At 35.6% G+C, this 18,800-nt stretch overlaps 2 protein-coding genes across 8 annotated transcripts in view; both read right to left on the bottom strand.

The window, feature by feature from the left end:
* The window catches only part of slc23a2 (solute carrier family 23 member 2), a 42,722-nt gene extending 33,572 nt beyond the window's left edge, over positions 1-9,150 (bottom strand). For 2 of the 3 annotated variants that reach the window (XM_051116866.1, XM_051116867.1), the window contains exon 1: positions 8,889-9,150. The gene's annotated coding sequence lies outside the window, so the exon portion shown is untranslated. Of the gene's footprint in view, positions 1-5,435; positions 8,250-8,888 lie in introns of all 3 variants that reach the window. The other variant, XM_051116865.1, reaches the window with a different exon arrangement.
* A 6,437-nt stretch (positions 9,151-15,587) lies between these two features.
* Positions 15,588-18,800, bottom strand: part of kcnip3a (Kv channel interacting protein 3a, calsenilin) — an 80,599-nt gene continuing 77,386 nt past the window's right edge. For all 5 annotated transcript variants that reach the window (XM_051117535.1, XM_051117540.1, XM_051117538.1 and 2 more), the window contains one exon: positions 15,588-17,109. In XM_051117535.1, coding sequence (XP_050973492.1) covers positions 17,062-17,109 — 48 coding nt within the window. In that variant the 3' untranslated portion in view covers positions 15,588-17,061. The remainder of the gene's footprint in view (positions 17,110-18,800) is intronic.

The raw sequence follows: 18,800 nt of genomic DNA, 5'->3' as shown, positions 1-18,800 counted from the left end.
CAGAGTCCTTAAACTCACTGTAGTTCCCTGTCATTTCAGCTTTTGAGGAACTTGTCACTCGTGACATATAAAATTAATCAGATTTTACACACATTCCCAAAATCAGCATTTATACATTTATAAACTTCCTCTTAAGATTTGCTAAGATCACACTGAAAAATGTGACTTACACTTCCCTGAGACAAGGGTTTTAAAATTGGGGATCAAGAAGCCCCCAAGTGTCCACAAGAGGATGCTAAGTGGTTCACTGAAAATTTTATAGAAAAACTTTTAAAATGCGTTTTAACAGTAAGAAATATGATGTGAAAGATATGTATAAATATTTAGCATCTTTCAAGGGAGTCATCATTGCTACTGTTGCCCTCAACTGGCTCACTGGTTGTCTGGCACTATTGTCTACTTCTATATTAAACTGTGAATTTATTTTTGATATTAGTTTCGTTTTTTTATATATTTATTGTGAAAAGTGCTCCAGAAATAAGTATGATTTTAACTGAAAACTGTTTCTGTAATATTAGAATATTAAGAATTTCATTTGGACAGTTGTAAAGGCAGTTTTCTCAATATTTTGATATTTCGCACCTTCAGATTCCAGATTTTCAAATAGTTGTATGTCGACCAAATATTGTCCTATCCTAACAGACCACATCAATGGAAAGCCTATTTATCAAGCTTTTAGATGATGTATAAATTTCAATTTAAAAAAAAATGACTGGTTTTGTGGTCCAGGGTCACAAATAGTTATCAGTAAATAAATAAATAAAAAAAAAAAAAAAAAAAAAAAAAAAGATTAAATAGAATATAATATAAATATTAGATGAAAACTTAAAAACCTACACAATTTATTTTTATTTTATTTATTTATTTATTTATTTTTTCACACTTTATTTTAAGGTCCAATTCTCGCTATTAACAAACCATTAACTACGACCTTTGTCTCAATAAACTGCCAATTTGCTGCTTGTTAATAGTAAGGTAGTTGTTAAGTTTAGTTATTGGTTAGGATTAGGGATGTAGAATATGGTCATACAGAATATGTGAAATATACATTTCACCGTCTAAAGATATATTCGAGTTTCGAAGTGGACCGAAGACAGCAGAAATTTGAATTATTTTACAAAAGCACAATGTTTCATTGTTATTGTGAGTGCACACAAGTAAATGCAGAGTCTTTACAGACTCGAAAGAGGTATTACTTTTATCTGCATGACCAAAAATGACAATGATGAGTAAGAGACCGCTACGGCGCCTCCATCTGTCATGCAGTAAGTGCGCTACTATTCACTCTGTAGTTAACACTAGATTGATGCAAAGTTGCTACTACATACATCATTAAGATGAAAAGCCATATTTAAAGTTGATGAATGATAGGTGAGTGTTTGGATGTCATGCCTGATGTACTATGTTATCACACCGATAAGCGATTCACGATCTGTGTGTCACGGATTGTTTGACTTCACCACTTCCTGTGGAATTGTTTTTCTGCCACTAAGCGACTAACACAATTTTGGTCAACTAAGCCTCTTCTCGCTGACTAATGGTTAGTTAACTTTTAGGAAGCAGCCCTAAACAGAACATAAAGCTAATTCAAAGTCATTTCTGATGAACACTGAAATTTTCAAACAGTATAAATGAATCTGTATAAATTAATATAGATCTGACTTCATGTTTGTTGGCCTTTGCCAATAAAAAGTTTAAAAACCCCTGCCCTGAGTCATCATTCCTGATTTTCACTTCAACAACATGCTTGGTTTCCCCCTAAGAAAGAGTCGACCTTTCTACACCCATGACAACACATTCCTCTTTACCAGCTAATTCACTCAAATATGCCGTTTAATTAGGCCTCTCAGTGGTGAAGTGAGATTAGTGACAATAGCGCAGCACCGTAGGAGCCTGACACCACAGGACCGCTGCCCCGGGCACTGCGAGAGGAGATTTATACATCACAGCGCACCTCCACAGGGAACTGCAGGGCAAACTATTATACAGTGAATATCAAAGAATGACAGATTCCTTTAGAAATGAATATATCCACTGGGTCTCTTGGATGCACATCAATTAAACACAAAAGGATCCCACGGGAAGGAAGGGGGCATTTGACTCAACGGGGGGATCTGAAGAGCTTCTGTCAGCAGAAGAGTGAGGGCTTGAATGTAGTCTGCCCCAGATTTACTGCAGCACAGCAAGGGAACTTTATAGAGGTATGCATCAAATAAAAGATCTCAAGAGATGTGGCACAATTAAATGGTGTTCAGTAAGAACAGGCTGATTAAAGCCAGAATAACAGTGTTTTAGGTCTGAACTTTACTAAATAAGTCTAAATTACAAAAGCCACTATCTGCTAATTTTACAGCAAATAAAAAAGCACCGTCAAGGAGATCATCAGTGAAACTGAAAAAGCACGCGGTCAAGTTCATGTGACCCGGATTGTCTGCTTTCCACGTCATGCAAGGTTAACCACACATAAAAATTCAAAGGAAGTCGCTACAAAGGGTGCATTGGAGAGAAATAGTGTAAAAATTTAATTCGAAATATGCAGTTAGATCAGTTCAAATACAGTTAAAAATGAAAAAAGATCACCCTCTGCTTAACTGCTGTTGTTTTAACATTACGGTAGGCCAACGTGAGAAAAAAAAAAAAAGAAAAAAAAAAAAGTTTGTCACAAAATGCAGAAGTTACGAATGCAGTGCAGTTTTCTGCCAAGCTGATTTGTGAAGATTCTTGTCAAGATTCACACCCTGAACGGATTCCCATACAAACTTATTTTAAAGGAGAAGTCCACACCCAGAACAAAGATTTACAGATAATGTACTCACCCCCTAGTCATCCAAGATGTTCATATCTTTCTTAGGAAAACATTTCAGCATTCTTCTCCATATAATGGACTGCTATGGTGCCCCGAGTTTGAACTTTCAAAATGCAGTTTAAATGAGGCTTCAAACGATCCCAGCTGAGGAAGAATGGTCTTATCTAGTGAAACAATCGATTATTTTCATAAAAATAATACAATTTATATACTTTTTAATGTCAAACATTTGTCTGTCTTACTCTGCCTGTTTTTTCTGGTTCATGACAGTTAGGGTATGTCGAAAAATTCCCATCTCATGTTCTCCCTCAGCTTCAAAATTGTCCTATATCACCGTTTTACATTTTTTTTTCAAGGGTGTTTGATGATCTTTGCATGTTCACTTTGCAAAGACTGGGTTGGTACTTCTGCAGTGATGTAGGATGATTTTGAAATGATTTTTGAAGTTGAGGGAGTAAATACGACTGGAGTTTTTCAACACACCCTAACTGTCTTGAGCCAGAATACTAAGAGTTCAGGCGGAGCAAGACAAGATGAGCGTTAAAAGTATTGTAACTGTATTTTTTTTAATAAAAACAAGACCCTTCTTATTTGGCTGGGATCGTTTTTAACTGCACTGGGATCGTTTGAAGCCACATTTAAACTGCATCTTGGAAGTTCAAACTTGGGGCACCATATCAGTCCATTATATGGAGAAAAATGCAAAAATGGTTAAAAAAAACAATTTCTTTACGACTAAAGAAAGAAAGACATGAACATCTTGGATGACAAGGGGGTGAGTACATTTTCTGTAAATTTTTGTTCTGGAAGTTAACTTTAAAATACTTAATAGTTAATCCTTTAAAGTACTTAATAGTTTACTTTTAAGGAGCGTCACAAATTATGTGTGTTCCTTGCGTGTTTGTGAGACGCTGTATGCACATAAAATATAAAGTCCCTTTTTCTTTTGACATAAGTGAATCAAATTAAAGAGATCCAAAGAGTTTACCAAAGAAAAGCAACAGCAGTTTACTGGATGCAACCACGCCACAACAGCTAAAGGCTGTCTACACTAGACGCAACACAGTGACCGTTGCATATTCACTTGCCCCTCCTGTCAGAAGTATAGCGTGAACACTTATGTATGTCAGAAATTAAACAAGGCATCAGTTTACTGTCTGGGATTTGCCTTGTGGCATCCAGTGTAGACAGAATTACTGATTATAATGGATGGTATTATCTTTTGTTGCATCACATCAAGCCATTCGCATCTAGTGTCAACACAGTATTAGCTGAAAGCTCAAAAATGGTTTTTCAGTAAATGCCACACATTTCCGCCCTTTGCTAAAGAAGATATTGTTTTAAGCAACCTTTGTCTTATGAACCCTGACTCAACTAATTATGCAAACTTAAAAGAAAAAGAAAATTACACAAAATCCCCTATTGAATGATGGAGTTAAATCAGGAATATTGCATTCTGGGACATGAAAAACTGAAAGGGTGAGGCAAATGGATGAAATAGGTAAATCACTGGGAAACCAGTGACATAAGGGAAAGGTTTCATCAAGGTGTAGCAGTATATTTATTTACTTTTATTGCCATTTTTATTGGCGAAAACTGAGATTGAATAATACAAGAGTTACATAAACGCAAAATAAAAAACAAACACTTTTTAAATATGAAACCTTTCTGGTAAAATCTTACCTAAATAAGTCTTTATCAAGATGTGATGTCCTCACAATCTGCATTACAGCAAACCAACAAGATGCAAGTAATATAGAAATGATTTTTTATAAGGACCAACCTCAATCAGAGGCCAATAGATGCAATTCATAAGTTGCTATTTATTAAAACTAGAAAATCTTAAAAGGAATAGCTAACAAATCATTTAACCATCTTTACAACGTTCCAAACCAGGAACTGTTTTTTTGGTTCTGTGGAACATAAAAGAAAATATTCTGAGAAATGTCTCAGTGTTTAAACATACAAGTTACCAAAACTAATATACACTACCAGTCAAAAGTTTTTGAACAGTAAGATTTTTAATGTTTTTTTTAAACAAGTCTCTTCTGCTCACCAAGCCTGCATTTATTTGATCCAAAGTACAGCAAAAACAGTACAATTCTGAAACAGTTTTACTATTTAAAATAACTGTTTTCTATTTGAACATATTTTAAAATGTAATTTATTTCTGTGATTTCAAAGCTGAATTTTTATCATTGTTATTCCAGTCACATGATCCTTCAAAAACATTTATTATTATTATTATTATTATTATTTGTTGAATTTTTTCAGGTTTCTTTGATGAATAGAAAGTTCAGAAGAGAATTCTTTAAAACAAACAAACAAACAAACAAACAACACATTAAAAACCTTCCTGTTCAAAAACATTTGACTGGTAGTGTGGTAGTGTTTAGTTTTTTTTTTTTCAATTATTCCACAGAAGAAAATACACCATAGAGGTATAGAACAACATGAGGGTAAACACTATGATAGCAGAATCTTGTAAATTAGCTGCAACACAGATGTGAATTAGCTTGTGAATTAGCTACAACACAGATGACGAAAAAAAAAAATCCAACTACAAAAAGTGTTATTTAAAACAACAGCCTGTACCCACTCATTCTGTAAATGATAAGAAAAGACTTACAATGCAAATATTTCCTCACGAAAAACGGAAAGAGACAGAAAAAGAGAACAGAGAATCAGAATTGGTTTGAACAAGATCAAAATAGCATGAGTGAGAGTGATGACATTTTTTTTTTTCTCTCTCGCTTCAAGGGACTAAATCCCATTTTGTGAGTGATCAGATGACTGAGAAAAAAAAGACTCAAAAAGAGGAAGGAGGACCTTAAATACCCCCTTGTTTTTCCAGTGGTGTTAGATAATATTTTGTGCTGTCAGCTTAGCATGCTCTCTCAGCTTTGCCCTTTAATTACACAGTTCTCACTTTACTTAGTTAAGCTCTGAGAAATCAATACAGTTAATTGGCAATTTCTTAAACAATCCACTTCTGGGCATGTTTGGATTGACAAGTGAATAGCAACTTGCTGACAAATGCTGATTCAAATGTAAAAAGCAATTGGAAAACAAACAAACAAAAAAAAACTTTAACTTAACCATCTACGTACACATTTATTAATATTTCACGAATGAGAAAATATACGTCTATAACTATAAGGATCCACTGCCTTTAACTTCTCTGTACAATATTGACGCAAGTCCAAACCAAACACAACAGATTTGTTTAAGCAAAGCATTCCACTCAAAAGAGTCTTCTGCTGCTTGACAGCCTGTGTTATAAAATACAGCTGCCACAATCCAGTCTGAGTTCCTCAGAGCTACATCTGTTTATCTAAACTGTTTATGCAATCCTTGATGTCTTTCAGTTCATATTAAACAATTGGCTCAAATAGAGTAGAATCAATTAATGCTTTATCTTTACCAAATGGGATCAAACTGAGCCCTTATCTACACTGGTGAAATACTATCATACAGTGTTAATATTTCATACTAGATCATACGAATGGATATTTCTGGCATCATTTACACAAACCCTCAAAGCAGCACTTACGCTGTGAATGACTCACAAGTAAACAGGAGAGGATGGGTTGAGGGCATGTTTTGCCATTCATACTTCAGAATCTTCAGTGTTTGATCAAATGATTTCCATGACACTTCCAATCATTAATAATTGCTTGGTTAATAATTCTATTAACTATTGAACAATTCCGCATATAAACAAACACATTTTTCCATTAATGTACAAATTTTTCCACTGAGATGTTCAACAGACAGAACCATGTTGTCAAGATGGCTTGCAGTCAGTTTTGCTCTACAAGGGTCAACATCTTGCTGATTACATTTTTCAAAGATGAGCAAAATTATAAACAAAGGCTTAAAAGTTTGTGATCAGTACACTGTAAAAAAAACAATTTGTTGAGTCAACTTAAAATAATTTGTAACCTGGCTGCCTTAAAATTTTAAGTCAACTCAAAGAAAGTTTATTCAGCTTGAAATGTTAAATTATACTAAGTGACAACTTAGATATTTGAGTTGAATCAACTTAAAATTTTAAGGCAGCTGAGTCACTTACCCATCTGTTAAGTTTAGCAAACACAAGTTGTTAGTACAACTTAGTACAACTTAACATTTCAAGTTGACTAAACTTATTTTAGTTGACCGAACTTAAAATTTTAAGACAGCGGGGTAACAAATTATTTTAAGCTGACACAACAAATTGTGTTTTTTATTTTTTACAGTGTATGCTGATCAAAAGTGACATTTATAATGTTACAAAAGCTTTAGATTTTAAATAAATGCTTTTCTTTTAAACTTCGTTTTTCTATTCATTCTACAAAAATATTAACCAGCACAGTGTTTTCAACATTGATAATAATAGGAAATGTTTCATGAGCACCACAAAACCAGTCATAAGTAGCACAGGTATATTTGTAGCAATAGCCAAAAACACACTGTATTGGTCAGACCTATCAATTTTTCTTTTATGCCAACAATACATTAGGATATTAGGTAAAGATCATGTTTCGTGAAGATATTTTGTAAATTTCCTACCATAAATATATCAAAACTTAATTTTTGATTAGCAATATGCATTGCAAAGAGCTACATTTGGACAACTTTAAAGGTGTTTTTCTCACTATTTTGATTTTCTTGCACCATCAGATTCAAGATTTTCCAAATAGCTGTATCTTGGCCTAATATTGTCCTGTCCCAACAAACCATACATCAAAGGAAAGCTTTCAGTTTTCAGATAATGTATACATCTCAGACCCTTACTGACCCCCCCGGCTGGTTTTGTGGTCCAGGGTCACATATTAGAAAGATTTCTGAAGGATCATGCGACAATGAAGACTGGAATAATGATGCTAAAAATCAGCTTTGCCATCACAGCAATAAATTACTTTTTAAACTGTGATAGTATTCGTGAGCACATAAAAACAGTTTTGGTGAGCATGAAAAAAAAAAAAAAAATTTATATATATATATATATATATACACACACACATCTTACCGACATCTAAAGCTTTGAATGGCAGTATAGTTTCCAGTATTTTCCATGTCGGTGAAAATCTGACTGTTTATAAATTACTAACTGGCTATTCAGATGACACTTTCATCCAAAGCACTTTACAGTGCACCCATGTTATAACAGGAACTATAACCCAGTGTCTAGCTCGAGGACACAACTGTATAGTTTAAAGTTAACATAGTCACTTTTACTAGCCCACTCATTTTCTTAGACACCATTTCCAGTTGTGAAATCCCTAACGGAACCATGCAACAATTACCAAAACCTTTCATGATATTTAATGAGGCACAAACAATAAAGGTCCAGGTTGCATCACATGAGTCACAGATGATGACGTCAGGCATGAACCGGCTCACATCTTCCTCACATGCTTCACCCTTTGTCACATCAATCACACCAACTTTGACATACCTGTCAAAGATAATCAAAACAAGTTTCCCTTTATTTAATCAACTGAGATAAGAGTGTTTAATATTTAAACTCTCTAACCTTCATATCAGATACATACAAGAAAAATAATTGTTTCACTCCTTTCGAAACCATATACTGGTTCTTGTGTTGGGTTTAGGTTAATTAAACGTGACATTTTAATGTATTCTTGTATTATTACACCTTAACTAAGTAATCAAAGCGTCAAGCATGTGCGCAGCCAGTACAAAAAGAGCTTAACTCGAGGTCACTAGTTATTATAAGATGAGAAAATACATCTCCAACCAGACAGAATAAAAGCACGTGGTATTTAAAAAAAAAAAAAAAATCTAAATGGCCCAACAGACAGATCAATAGTGGTGAACGCCATCCATATTTCAAAATAATGTCTTATATACACACACACACATAATCCAAATAGGAAATGTCTACGTTATTATATAACAGCTTCGTCTTTATTTTAGATACAAGCAACCCAGTGATAAAGGAGATTTCAACATCCTGAGGTGTTGATATGATGCAACAAGGACATTTGTATCATTATTATTATATCAAATATATAAGGAAATGTATATCTACAATTACTTGTTTCATAAAACACACTGAATCGATCTTCCTCACCTTTCCAGGAAGAAAAAATCGTTGTCCTCTTCTGTAATTTCCCCTTGTGCTCTGTCGTGGTACCTGGTAGCAGCACTGAGCGTCCTACTTCAACACTACTGAGGGTAAATACAAAAACAGCGACTTTCTTTGACCAAACACCTTCAGCAAGACAGGGAATTCTTGCTGGGCTGGCTTATATGATGAGCAGGAGACGAGTGGAACGATTTTTTCCGTTATATAGCAACACACGGACATACACACAGCACACGGGGCACATTTCAACGCATGCTCAAAACAAACACTGACGTCGTAACGCTTGTAAGACCCACCTTCGGACGACTCTCGGCCAATAGAATTGCTGAAATGCGATGACGCAATATCACAGTCATCACTTTCGCCGGTGTCTGTGATTCCATAAGCCCGCTCAATGCTGCCTCCTTCACACGCCCCCTAGCTGCCTCACAGGACTCCCATTTCCTCCTATGTGCTGCCGCTTTGACAGCAAAAAATGGCGCCGCCAGTCTTTTTTAATCTTTTTTGAAGAGACGTTTTTACAACAAAGACTATATATACAATAATAACCAAAAAAGGTAGAGGTTAAAACAAATAAACGGCAAACACGTGTACATATCTTTAAATTAAATAAACGCAACTCTAGAATGATTTAAAAACAAATAATAATATTTTAAATAAAAAGCCTTTTAGCAGACCCAAATGCCATTCGTGGCGTTTCTCATCGCCCCCTTTCGGTTTTCAAACTGAACTGCGCCATTACTTAATTGACATATATTCTGTAACCGCGAGGATACATAACAGCATGACACTAGTGATATAAACTGCACTTTCTAAATCACAAAACAGTGAGAACTATAAACTAGGAAAAGCATGTTTTAATTTAAGCTTGTCTATTTTAGTGAGCAACGCAATACCGAATCAAAGGAATGCAAGTAAATTTTTTATAACAGGATGGAATAAAAATAACAACCTTTAACTACAGCCTTGTTTTTTTTTAACATCATCATTACAAAAGCAAATTATATAATTACAACCATCTGGGGAATAAACCACTAGAACATGTAATGCAGACACACAGGGAGGTCACTATTTTCCCTAAACAGAGGGCCATTGAAGACAGAAGAACAGTTTGTTGTGTACTTAATTATATGTTACATTTAGGGTTTTGCTAAGCTTAAAGTGAAGGGTTTAAGGGAGAGGAGAATACCAGTCACTGGACAGCTCACTGAACAAACTTGATAAATACACAAACTTATGGGTGATTTTATTATATTGGTTCATTTTATGTTTGGTAGTAACACTAGACACATTTAAGAAGACAAATAATTGTTTACATGCAATTTCTACTACTTAGAAATTACTTATATTTCTTAAAAAAGGGAAATTTTCGAAACATGCACACAAAAGTGATAATGTGTTTTTAGTAAATGTTACACAGTACTGTCAATATGACTCTGTACTCCCCCTGGTGGTGTAAATAGGTTATAAAATGTGTAAAATCACTTGTCAACGAGTCACAGAGTCAATTGTTATTTTCCAAGTACATAAAAAATATGTATATACAATACAATTAATAATAAAAAAATCCCACAGACAAAAATGGTTTTATTATTTATTTTAGGAGATGTGTATGAAGCATGGTCACTTTACTCACTTGCACAATCTTTTCTGAATTTTAGTGACTGGAGAACATAATTGGAGTGGGATTTAACAATAATGGCTAAAAATAAGCGCTTTGTGGAAGAAAGAGTGGGTTTCAATATGCCTACAGCGTTTATAATGCAAGAGTGATCATTGCTTGTGTGTTTGACAGTTTTTAAACCTCCTGGGCCTGTACATGGTATTGTCAATAAGTTAGTTAAACATTTTTCATTTAATTTAGTTATTTGTGACCATGGACCACAAAACCAGTCATAAGGGTCAGTTTTTCCATATTGAGATTTATACATGAGCTGAAAGCTGAATAAATAAGCTTTCCTTTGATATATAGTTTGTTAGAAGAATAGAACAATATTTGGCCGTGATACAACTATTTGAAAATCTGGAATCTGAGGGTGCAAAAAAATTTAAATATTGAGAAAATCATCTTTGAAGTTGTCCAAATAAGTTCTTAACATTGCATATTACTAATCAAAAAATAAGTTTTGATATGTTTACAGTATGAATTTTACAAAATACCTTCATGGAACATGATCTTTACTTAATATCCTAACGATTTTTGACATAAAATAAAAATCAATAGTTTTGACGTATACAATGTATTTTTGGCTATTGCTACAAATATACCCCAGCGACTTAAGACTGGTTTTGTGGTCCAGGGTCACATTTCAGTTTAAACAGTTGTTTTCTATTTACAAATGATTTTCTTTTTCTGTCTTTTTTTAACGAATCACTCCCTGTTTATAATCATACATTCGTATGATGACACAAGACAACACAACATACAAGACGTTGCGTCTTCCGTAATTTAATATCTGCACTTAAGCTATAAACAGCATGAATCAATAAATGTATTTCTGGTCAGAAACACACACACAGGAAGTGATGGCACTCCTGGAAATAGCAGCAGGTGAGAGGCAGACCTGAGCAGATGGGGGAAATAATCCCAGTTTGCTAGCTGCAGTGCTTTCATAACACATGAACAAGAATTAGACAGTGTTAACTTCTCTTCTTCCTGCTTATTTAAGAGCTCATGGCCTGAATCAGTAGCTAATCTACGGTGCTAATTGATGGATGTAGGTTAGTGGGTCTATGGGCTTCACTCACATTTTACATGGTTAGTACTTTGTTCTTTTAACGGACATTTCAAAGAATTACATAGAAGCTGTGATAAGATAGAAATCAGATATAAAGATATTATGGGAAATGTGAAGATGAGCAACACATGTGAGTGCGAAGATTAGAAAAGATTATATTCCCTAGTCAGTTACCCAAAGCAAACAAAATGGAGATGTGTCTTCAGCATGAACCGGATCACACGCAGACTTTTATAAACACAGCAAATGGGGTCAAGCAGTTCTGTAAGGACATGATATTCTATGTAAACACATTAAGAGTCATACCCACAGATATTTAGTTTCACATCACTGTGTTTCTCCCGTTTCCTGCTTGGGTTCAGTTTGTATTTTTGTCATACATGGGAGTCTTATAATAATTGGGACCTTTCTCACACCCTAACCCTACTCGTCACAGAAAACTTTCTGAAGTCTGAATAATAATAAAAAAAAAAAACTTTATTTTATTATTTATTATATTTTGAATTTTTAAAAAATTAAAAATTTTTAAAATTAAATTTAATGTTTACATTTTAATTTAAAATTAATAGTGGGCCCCGCCCCCCCGAGTAAGAGCCACTCCTTTAAAGTAACTCACTGTGATTGCTAGTTTACACACGTCAAGTCAAGTCACCTTTATATAGCGCTTTATACAGTACAGATTGTGTCAAAGCTTTACAGTGTCAAACAGGAAAATAGTTTGTCATTAAAGCTGCAGGCAGCGTTGAAAGGACCCTTGAATCTGGGCTCACAGCCACCCAGTGGTTTTAGGAAAACAGGAAACGGTGAGCAATATGCTTTTAAAGTGGTAAATATAGGAGGAATGTAGCAAACTATAACTGAATATTGGCATGTAGATATCTTTAAGCTTGGACTTTGATCAAACATATAAAGTTGGGTGCAGATTGAACACGGTATGTTTGAGTTAGTATGAGGCATGGCATATCCTGCCACCAACAGGTGGTGCTATGATTATAACTGAATATTGGCCTTAAGATGTCTTCAGGCCAGGACTCTTACTCTCAGGACAGGAAACTGTTGCCAGCAGGTGGTGTAAATAGGTTATAAAATGTGTGAAATTTCTGTTGCAAAGAGTCAATGAGTCAACTTCTTGTTGTGTATATGGTATTTTCTAAATAAATAAAAAATATATATTCAATACAGTTAATAAAAAATTAATTCCCACAGACAACAAAGTTTCATTTGCCCAGATAGCACACGTACATCTGCAAGATGTCTGTTAAAGATCACTTGATCTGGAAAGCATCTGCTGTGTACAAACATTTGACAGACGTCTCTAAGATGTCACTTTTACATACATCTAATAGACGTCTATTTGACATCTGATAGAAAACGTCCTATAGACGTATTGCAGATGAGCAAACACTCCCCAGTTATGTTCTCCGGTCACTAAACTTCAAACCCGTCTGAAGTTTGGTGCAGATCAGATAAGTCATGTTTAAGTTTAAGTGTAAAACAAGTCATTTCCTGTTGCCAGCAAGTGACGCTATGATTGTAATGGAATATTGGTGTTTAAATGTGTTCAGGCCAGAACTCTTGTCAAACATGTGAAGTTTGAAGATCTTCACAAATTAACATCGCTAAGGTCTTTAGATTAGACTGACCAAATATGATGTTGTTGTCATTAAATCTCTATGAGGAGTTCATTACAGCATAAAACATGTCACTTCCTGCTGCCAGCAGGTAGGGTTAGGACTATAACTGAATATGGGCATGTGTTTAGGACTGGAATCTTATCAAACATGTGAATTTTGGTGCAGATCGTACATTGTATGCCTGAATTATAACAACTTTCAGTTTCATGGCAAAACATTGAATTTTGTCAGGGGGCCACAGACACACCCTTCAATGAAAACTCAAGATTTTTGCAATTTAATGTCACAAAGGGCTTTAGATTAGACTGACCAAATTTGGTGTTGATCTGTTTAAATCTCTAGGAGGAATTCATTTAAACACAACGCCTGAAAATGGCAAAAACAGCACAAAACTTGCAGAGAAAATTCTAACACACTTCCTCATGGGTTTCCTGAAGGACATGTAGGTATTGGTTTGCTACACGTGTCTACCGAATTTCGTAAATGTATGTGAGACATAGCTTGAGGGGCACTTCATTGAATTTTTATAGGTGGTGCTATCGAGCCATTTTGACACACACACTTCTGAAACCCATACCAGATGTAAATTTTCACCACTTTTGGCGTGTGTGCAAAGTTTCATGAGTTTTCGAGCATGTTTAGGGAAGAAGAGGAAGAAGAAATTGAGCAATTCCAATAGGGTCCTCGCACCACCGGTACTTGGGCAATAACAAACAGTACATTTTTCAGTTAAAGTCAGGTCATCATTGATTCCGTGATGTCATCGTCCCGCTCAGTTCAATTTAAATACTATTTGTGCCATCATGCTGACAGCATTGCTAGAATTTAAGCGTCCCCAACTATACAAGCCAAAGGCAACAGCCGCAAGAAACGGCCTTTAGATTTTTCCGTTACTGATAAAAGAATTCCGTCAATGACGGACAATTTTCGGTTAACGTGACCTCTGGTTCCAGGCTGCAACACAAGTCAGATTGTACAGTGAACTTGTGTGGTTGTCTGGATACGGTGACCATCTGGTCTGGAAACGGACTGGATCCGGGTGGCTATATGGTGACCTCGGAATCAGAATGAAACACACTAATATTAGACCAGATGGCATTCTTCTGACAATGTAACAAGTACATCAGGTGTTATGGGAAGTGTTCCCGGTTCCGGTTGACTTATTTAGTGCAGCCTAACAATCCTTTAACGGATTTGAATTATAGAAATGTGATAGTGTGCTATTTGTATTCAGAGTTAAAGAGATGTGTCTTTAATCTAAATTTAAACTGACAGAGCGTCTGCCTCCTCAACAATGCTAGGTAGATTGTTCCAGAGTTTAGGCACCAAATAAAAAAAGGATCTGCCAAACACAGTTGATTTTAATATTCTAAGTACTATCAAATGGCCGGAGTTTTGAGAACGCAGCAGACGTAAAGGACTATTATATGATATGAGCTCACTCAAATGCGGAGGTGCTAAACCAATTGGTTGCAAAGTAATTAGCAAGATTTTAAAATGTATATGATGTTTAATAGGGAGCCAGTGCAGTGTTGACAGAACCAGGCTAATATGGTCATACTTGCTGGTTCTGCTCAAAACTCCAGCTGCTGCATTTTAGAAACAAACTCAGCTGGAGTTTGTTTATCAAGCGCGCAGAGCAACAACCCAATAAAGCATTACAATAATCTAACCTTGAGGTCATGAATACATGAATTAACATTTCTGCATTTGACAAAGAGCATACCTTTCAAAATCAGAAACATGGCTATCAAAAGAAAGATTGCTATCAAATAGCACACCTAGGTTGACGAAGAAGAGCAGAGCAGCCATCAAGTGTGAGACAGTGTTCTAGGTCATTACATGCAAAAGCTTTTGGTCTGATAATTAACACCTCTGTTTTTTCAGTAGGTAGTAGAAATTTACTAGTTATCCAGTTTTTTATATCAACTATGCATTTCATTTGATTTGCGAATTAGTATCTTTTGTCGGGCTGCAAAGAAATATAGAGCTGAGTATCATCAGCATAACAGTAAAAGCTAAAACAATGTTTCCTTATGAAATCTCCCAAGAGTAACACGTAAACGGTGAAAAGCAGCGGTCCTAGTACTGAGCCTTGTGGTACTCCATACTGCTACGAACTAATGACGATTAGATAAGTAAGATTTGAACCATGCCAATGGAATTCCAGTAATGACATCATTTAGTAGTCTGTACAAAAGAATGTCGTAATCGATAGTGTCGAACGTAGCGCTACGATCCAGTAGCGCTGATAGTGATACTGTCAATAAAAGCATCAGTAACATTAACAGAAACACACTGCTTTTGCTCAAGATTAGTGCATCTTTTATTAATTGGATCTACATTAAACTCTATCTGCTCCAACCAAACAAAGAATAAATAAATGAGAGCTTTTAGGGTAATTTAGGTGTTGCTACTGAAAATGAACTGAAAACACTTTTAATTAACTTTGAATCTTTAACGTCACCTTCATCATAGTATTTGTTGCTTTATAGGTGAGCAATAGTCTCCCACCATCCCCAAATAAAAGGGGACTGTTAGGTAGGAGTAAAAGCTATCCATATTCCTGATAATACAACTGTCAAAAATGAGATTCCCAAGGTTTCCCATTGCGTCTTGTACTTGATAAAATAATATGTAACTTTTACAAACCAACATGTGGGCAAAAGCAAAAAAAATAAAGATAAACAAGCTTCTAGTACAGTATATATATATATATATATCTCAGTCTTTTTCAAATATATATATAGTAAAATCTAAATAATTTTTTTTTTTCAAATGAGCTTAATAAAACTTGTAAACCACATGTTTAATAACCAGGACATGTCCGTTCATGCCCAAACCCTGCATTCCATTAGACGCCGCCTGACAAATAAATACATTCCTGAAAATAAAACACATACTTCTATACTTCTAAAATGCCTACACTGTAAATATAACTTTTAATATACCTCATTGCTGTGCAAGAATCAAATGTGACCAAACAAATCATCCTGGCCCCACTGATATGTGCAATACAGGTTTGAGCAGAACTTATGAACATCGGTACACTATGTAACTTCACGCATACAGTTGCTTAAGTTTGCTTACAGTCTTCTGTGGGACCTACTGGCTTACAAGGAAGAAAATGTACAACTTTTGTCAGTCTCCATGCAAGAAAATAACAAATATCTCACATATTTGGACAGGCATGCTTCAGGTCGGTTTTCATCACATTTATTTTGTTCTTTTGGTGAGTATTACGTATAGTCTCTGGTGTGCTTCAAATCATCATTGGTGCTAGACGCTCCTTTGGGTCCCTTGAAATCCATAGTCACTGTCCTCTCCTTCAAACTATGGTGCTGGAAGGTTGAAATTGAGTCTTGTAATGTCCCTCATTCATAAGGCAGAAGATAGCAGTCCAGAGCGGTGATGGTTTTTACACGGACGTCAGAGAGCCCATTGGAATCCATCAACCAGTGATACAAAACGTGGCTTTGCTACTTCATTTGTTCACTCTGATCCGAAAGTTCCACCACATGGTTGCCGGTATTTAGCAACTAGAAGGATCCCAGCCGTCCAGGCTTTTCTTTTTAAAAGTAGTCCTGCTGTGAAGTACAAACTGTGATGCCTTATTGTAGGCTATGTGTTGGTCTATACGATTCTACGGAGTGCAGCAGGCATGGGAGTAGTGCTACAGGACAAGACAGAGAGTGGCTGCTGTGCTAGTTTGGTATATAGACATGTGGAGAGAACTGGATTGGGACACTGAGGGCTGTTTTAGCTTTAGATCGCTCCCCTTCCATCCTATATCACATTTTCAAAGAGCTGCATGGAGTTCATGATGTTTTCGTCCTGAAAAGCAGAAGAAGAATCAATTATGACCGTTTGAAATGGTCACCATCAACCTTAAAGAGACAGTTGGTTTCTAGTTTTCAAATCTCATTCGCAGCTATCAAATCTTAAAGAACTCTGTTCAAAATTAGAGAACACATACAGATACCTCCAAGTTATTGGCGTTAATCTGGTACCTGGTGCTAATTTCCTTAATTATATGACAAACTCTATTTAATTGGCAGCATTTCTCCAATTTTCACTGAGATTGCAAGATGGCGGGTCGCTGTAAGGTGACTGAAACCCTGTGACAGGAGGTTGACATGTGGGTTGACACTATATCAGCTAGTGCAAGAGAAGTTGGTCATTCCAAATCTGTGATTTCTTGAATATTGCAGCTTTACAATGACACTAACTCATTCAAGTCACCCAAAATAGCTGGTCGACCAAGTAAAACAAATGTACGAAAAGACAGGATAATGCAGAGGCTCTCAATTGGGAATGGGTTCAGCACTGCAGCTGGAATTGCTTGCAAGTTCAGTACTGAACAGCGTAAGGATCTGTCTTGGCATGTTTAAGAGAAGTGAGACTTCTCCAAAATTTTAGTTGTTATCTTCTATCTTGTAACAGTGGTTACTGTTCTTCAGTTTTGATGACTGTTTTCCACAAAATAAAGGTTTTTGTTGAAATGCCTTGGTTATTTTGTCAAACAGCAGTATACCTATAGCTAATATTCCTTCAATTTTGAGTGATGACGTCTAACAATATTCCAGAAAATCGGTCACTTGCTCTTAAAATACTCTGTCATTTCTGGTCATAAAGATAAGAGTAATACATGTTTCGAATCTGTAAAGACTCGTAAAGATGTTTATTTGTGTGCACTCACAATAACAACGAAACATTGCGCTTTTGTAAAATAATTAAAGCAAACAGGATACACTTTCTGCCGTCTCAGTCTCTGTGAACTTGAGTGCGGAACTTCGAAACTTTGTGTATACTTGGCTTACAGACATAAAAATATATCTATAGAGAGTGAAATGTCTACTTTCAAATGAACTAATTTAAATAGAAAACAAATATTCTCAAGTTATGTAATCCATATTAAACATGCATACAGGTGCATCGCTACTACAGAGATGATGAGTCAGTGTTGCCAACTTCATTTTTTTTTTTTTTCTTAAATAGAAAGGTGGAAATTTGACAGGAAGTGAGTGGGAGACAGACGGGGGGTGGGGTCGGGAAAGGTCCACAAGGCAGGATTTCATCTCGGGACACCCAAGGTGCAATTGCACCATATGAACGCAGACTTCATCTTTTAAAGGGGTCATCGGATGCCCATTTTCCACAAGTTGATATGATTCTTTAGGGTCTTAATGAAAAGTCTATAATATACTTTGGTTAAAAATTCACAGTGGTTGTGTAAAAACAACACACTTTTACCTTCTCAAAATGAGTTCTGCGAAAATCATCCCATTCTGGGGTAAGACGCTCATGTCAATCAACTATCATGGGAGCGGCCTCTGTGGGTGTGACACAACACTGACAGGCATCTGAGAATGGCTCGATTTGAAAAAGGGGATATTATTTTTACAGATTATTTAAAAACCACCGCATGGATTTTGATCATTATAGGGTAGATTTGTACATACACTGGCAACACACATTAATGTTCAAACAACATGTGAAAGTGAAGTTTGCATCCGATGACCCCT

This window comes from Labeo rohita, chromosome 8 (assembly GCF_022985175.1).
Source record: "Labeo rohita strain BAU-BD-2019 chromosome 8, IGBB_LRoh.1.0, whole genome shotgun sequence".
Lineage (NCBI taxonomy): Eukaryota > Metazoa > Chordata > Actinopteri > Cypriniformes > Cyprinidae > Labeo > Labeo rohita.
The sequence above is the reverse complement of the archived record's forward strand: the minus strand, read 5'-3'. Positions and strand labels throughout refer to the sequence as shown.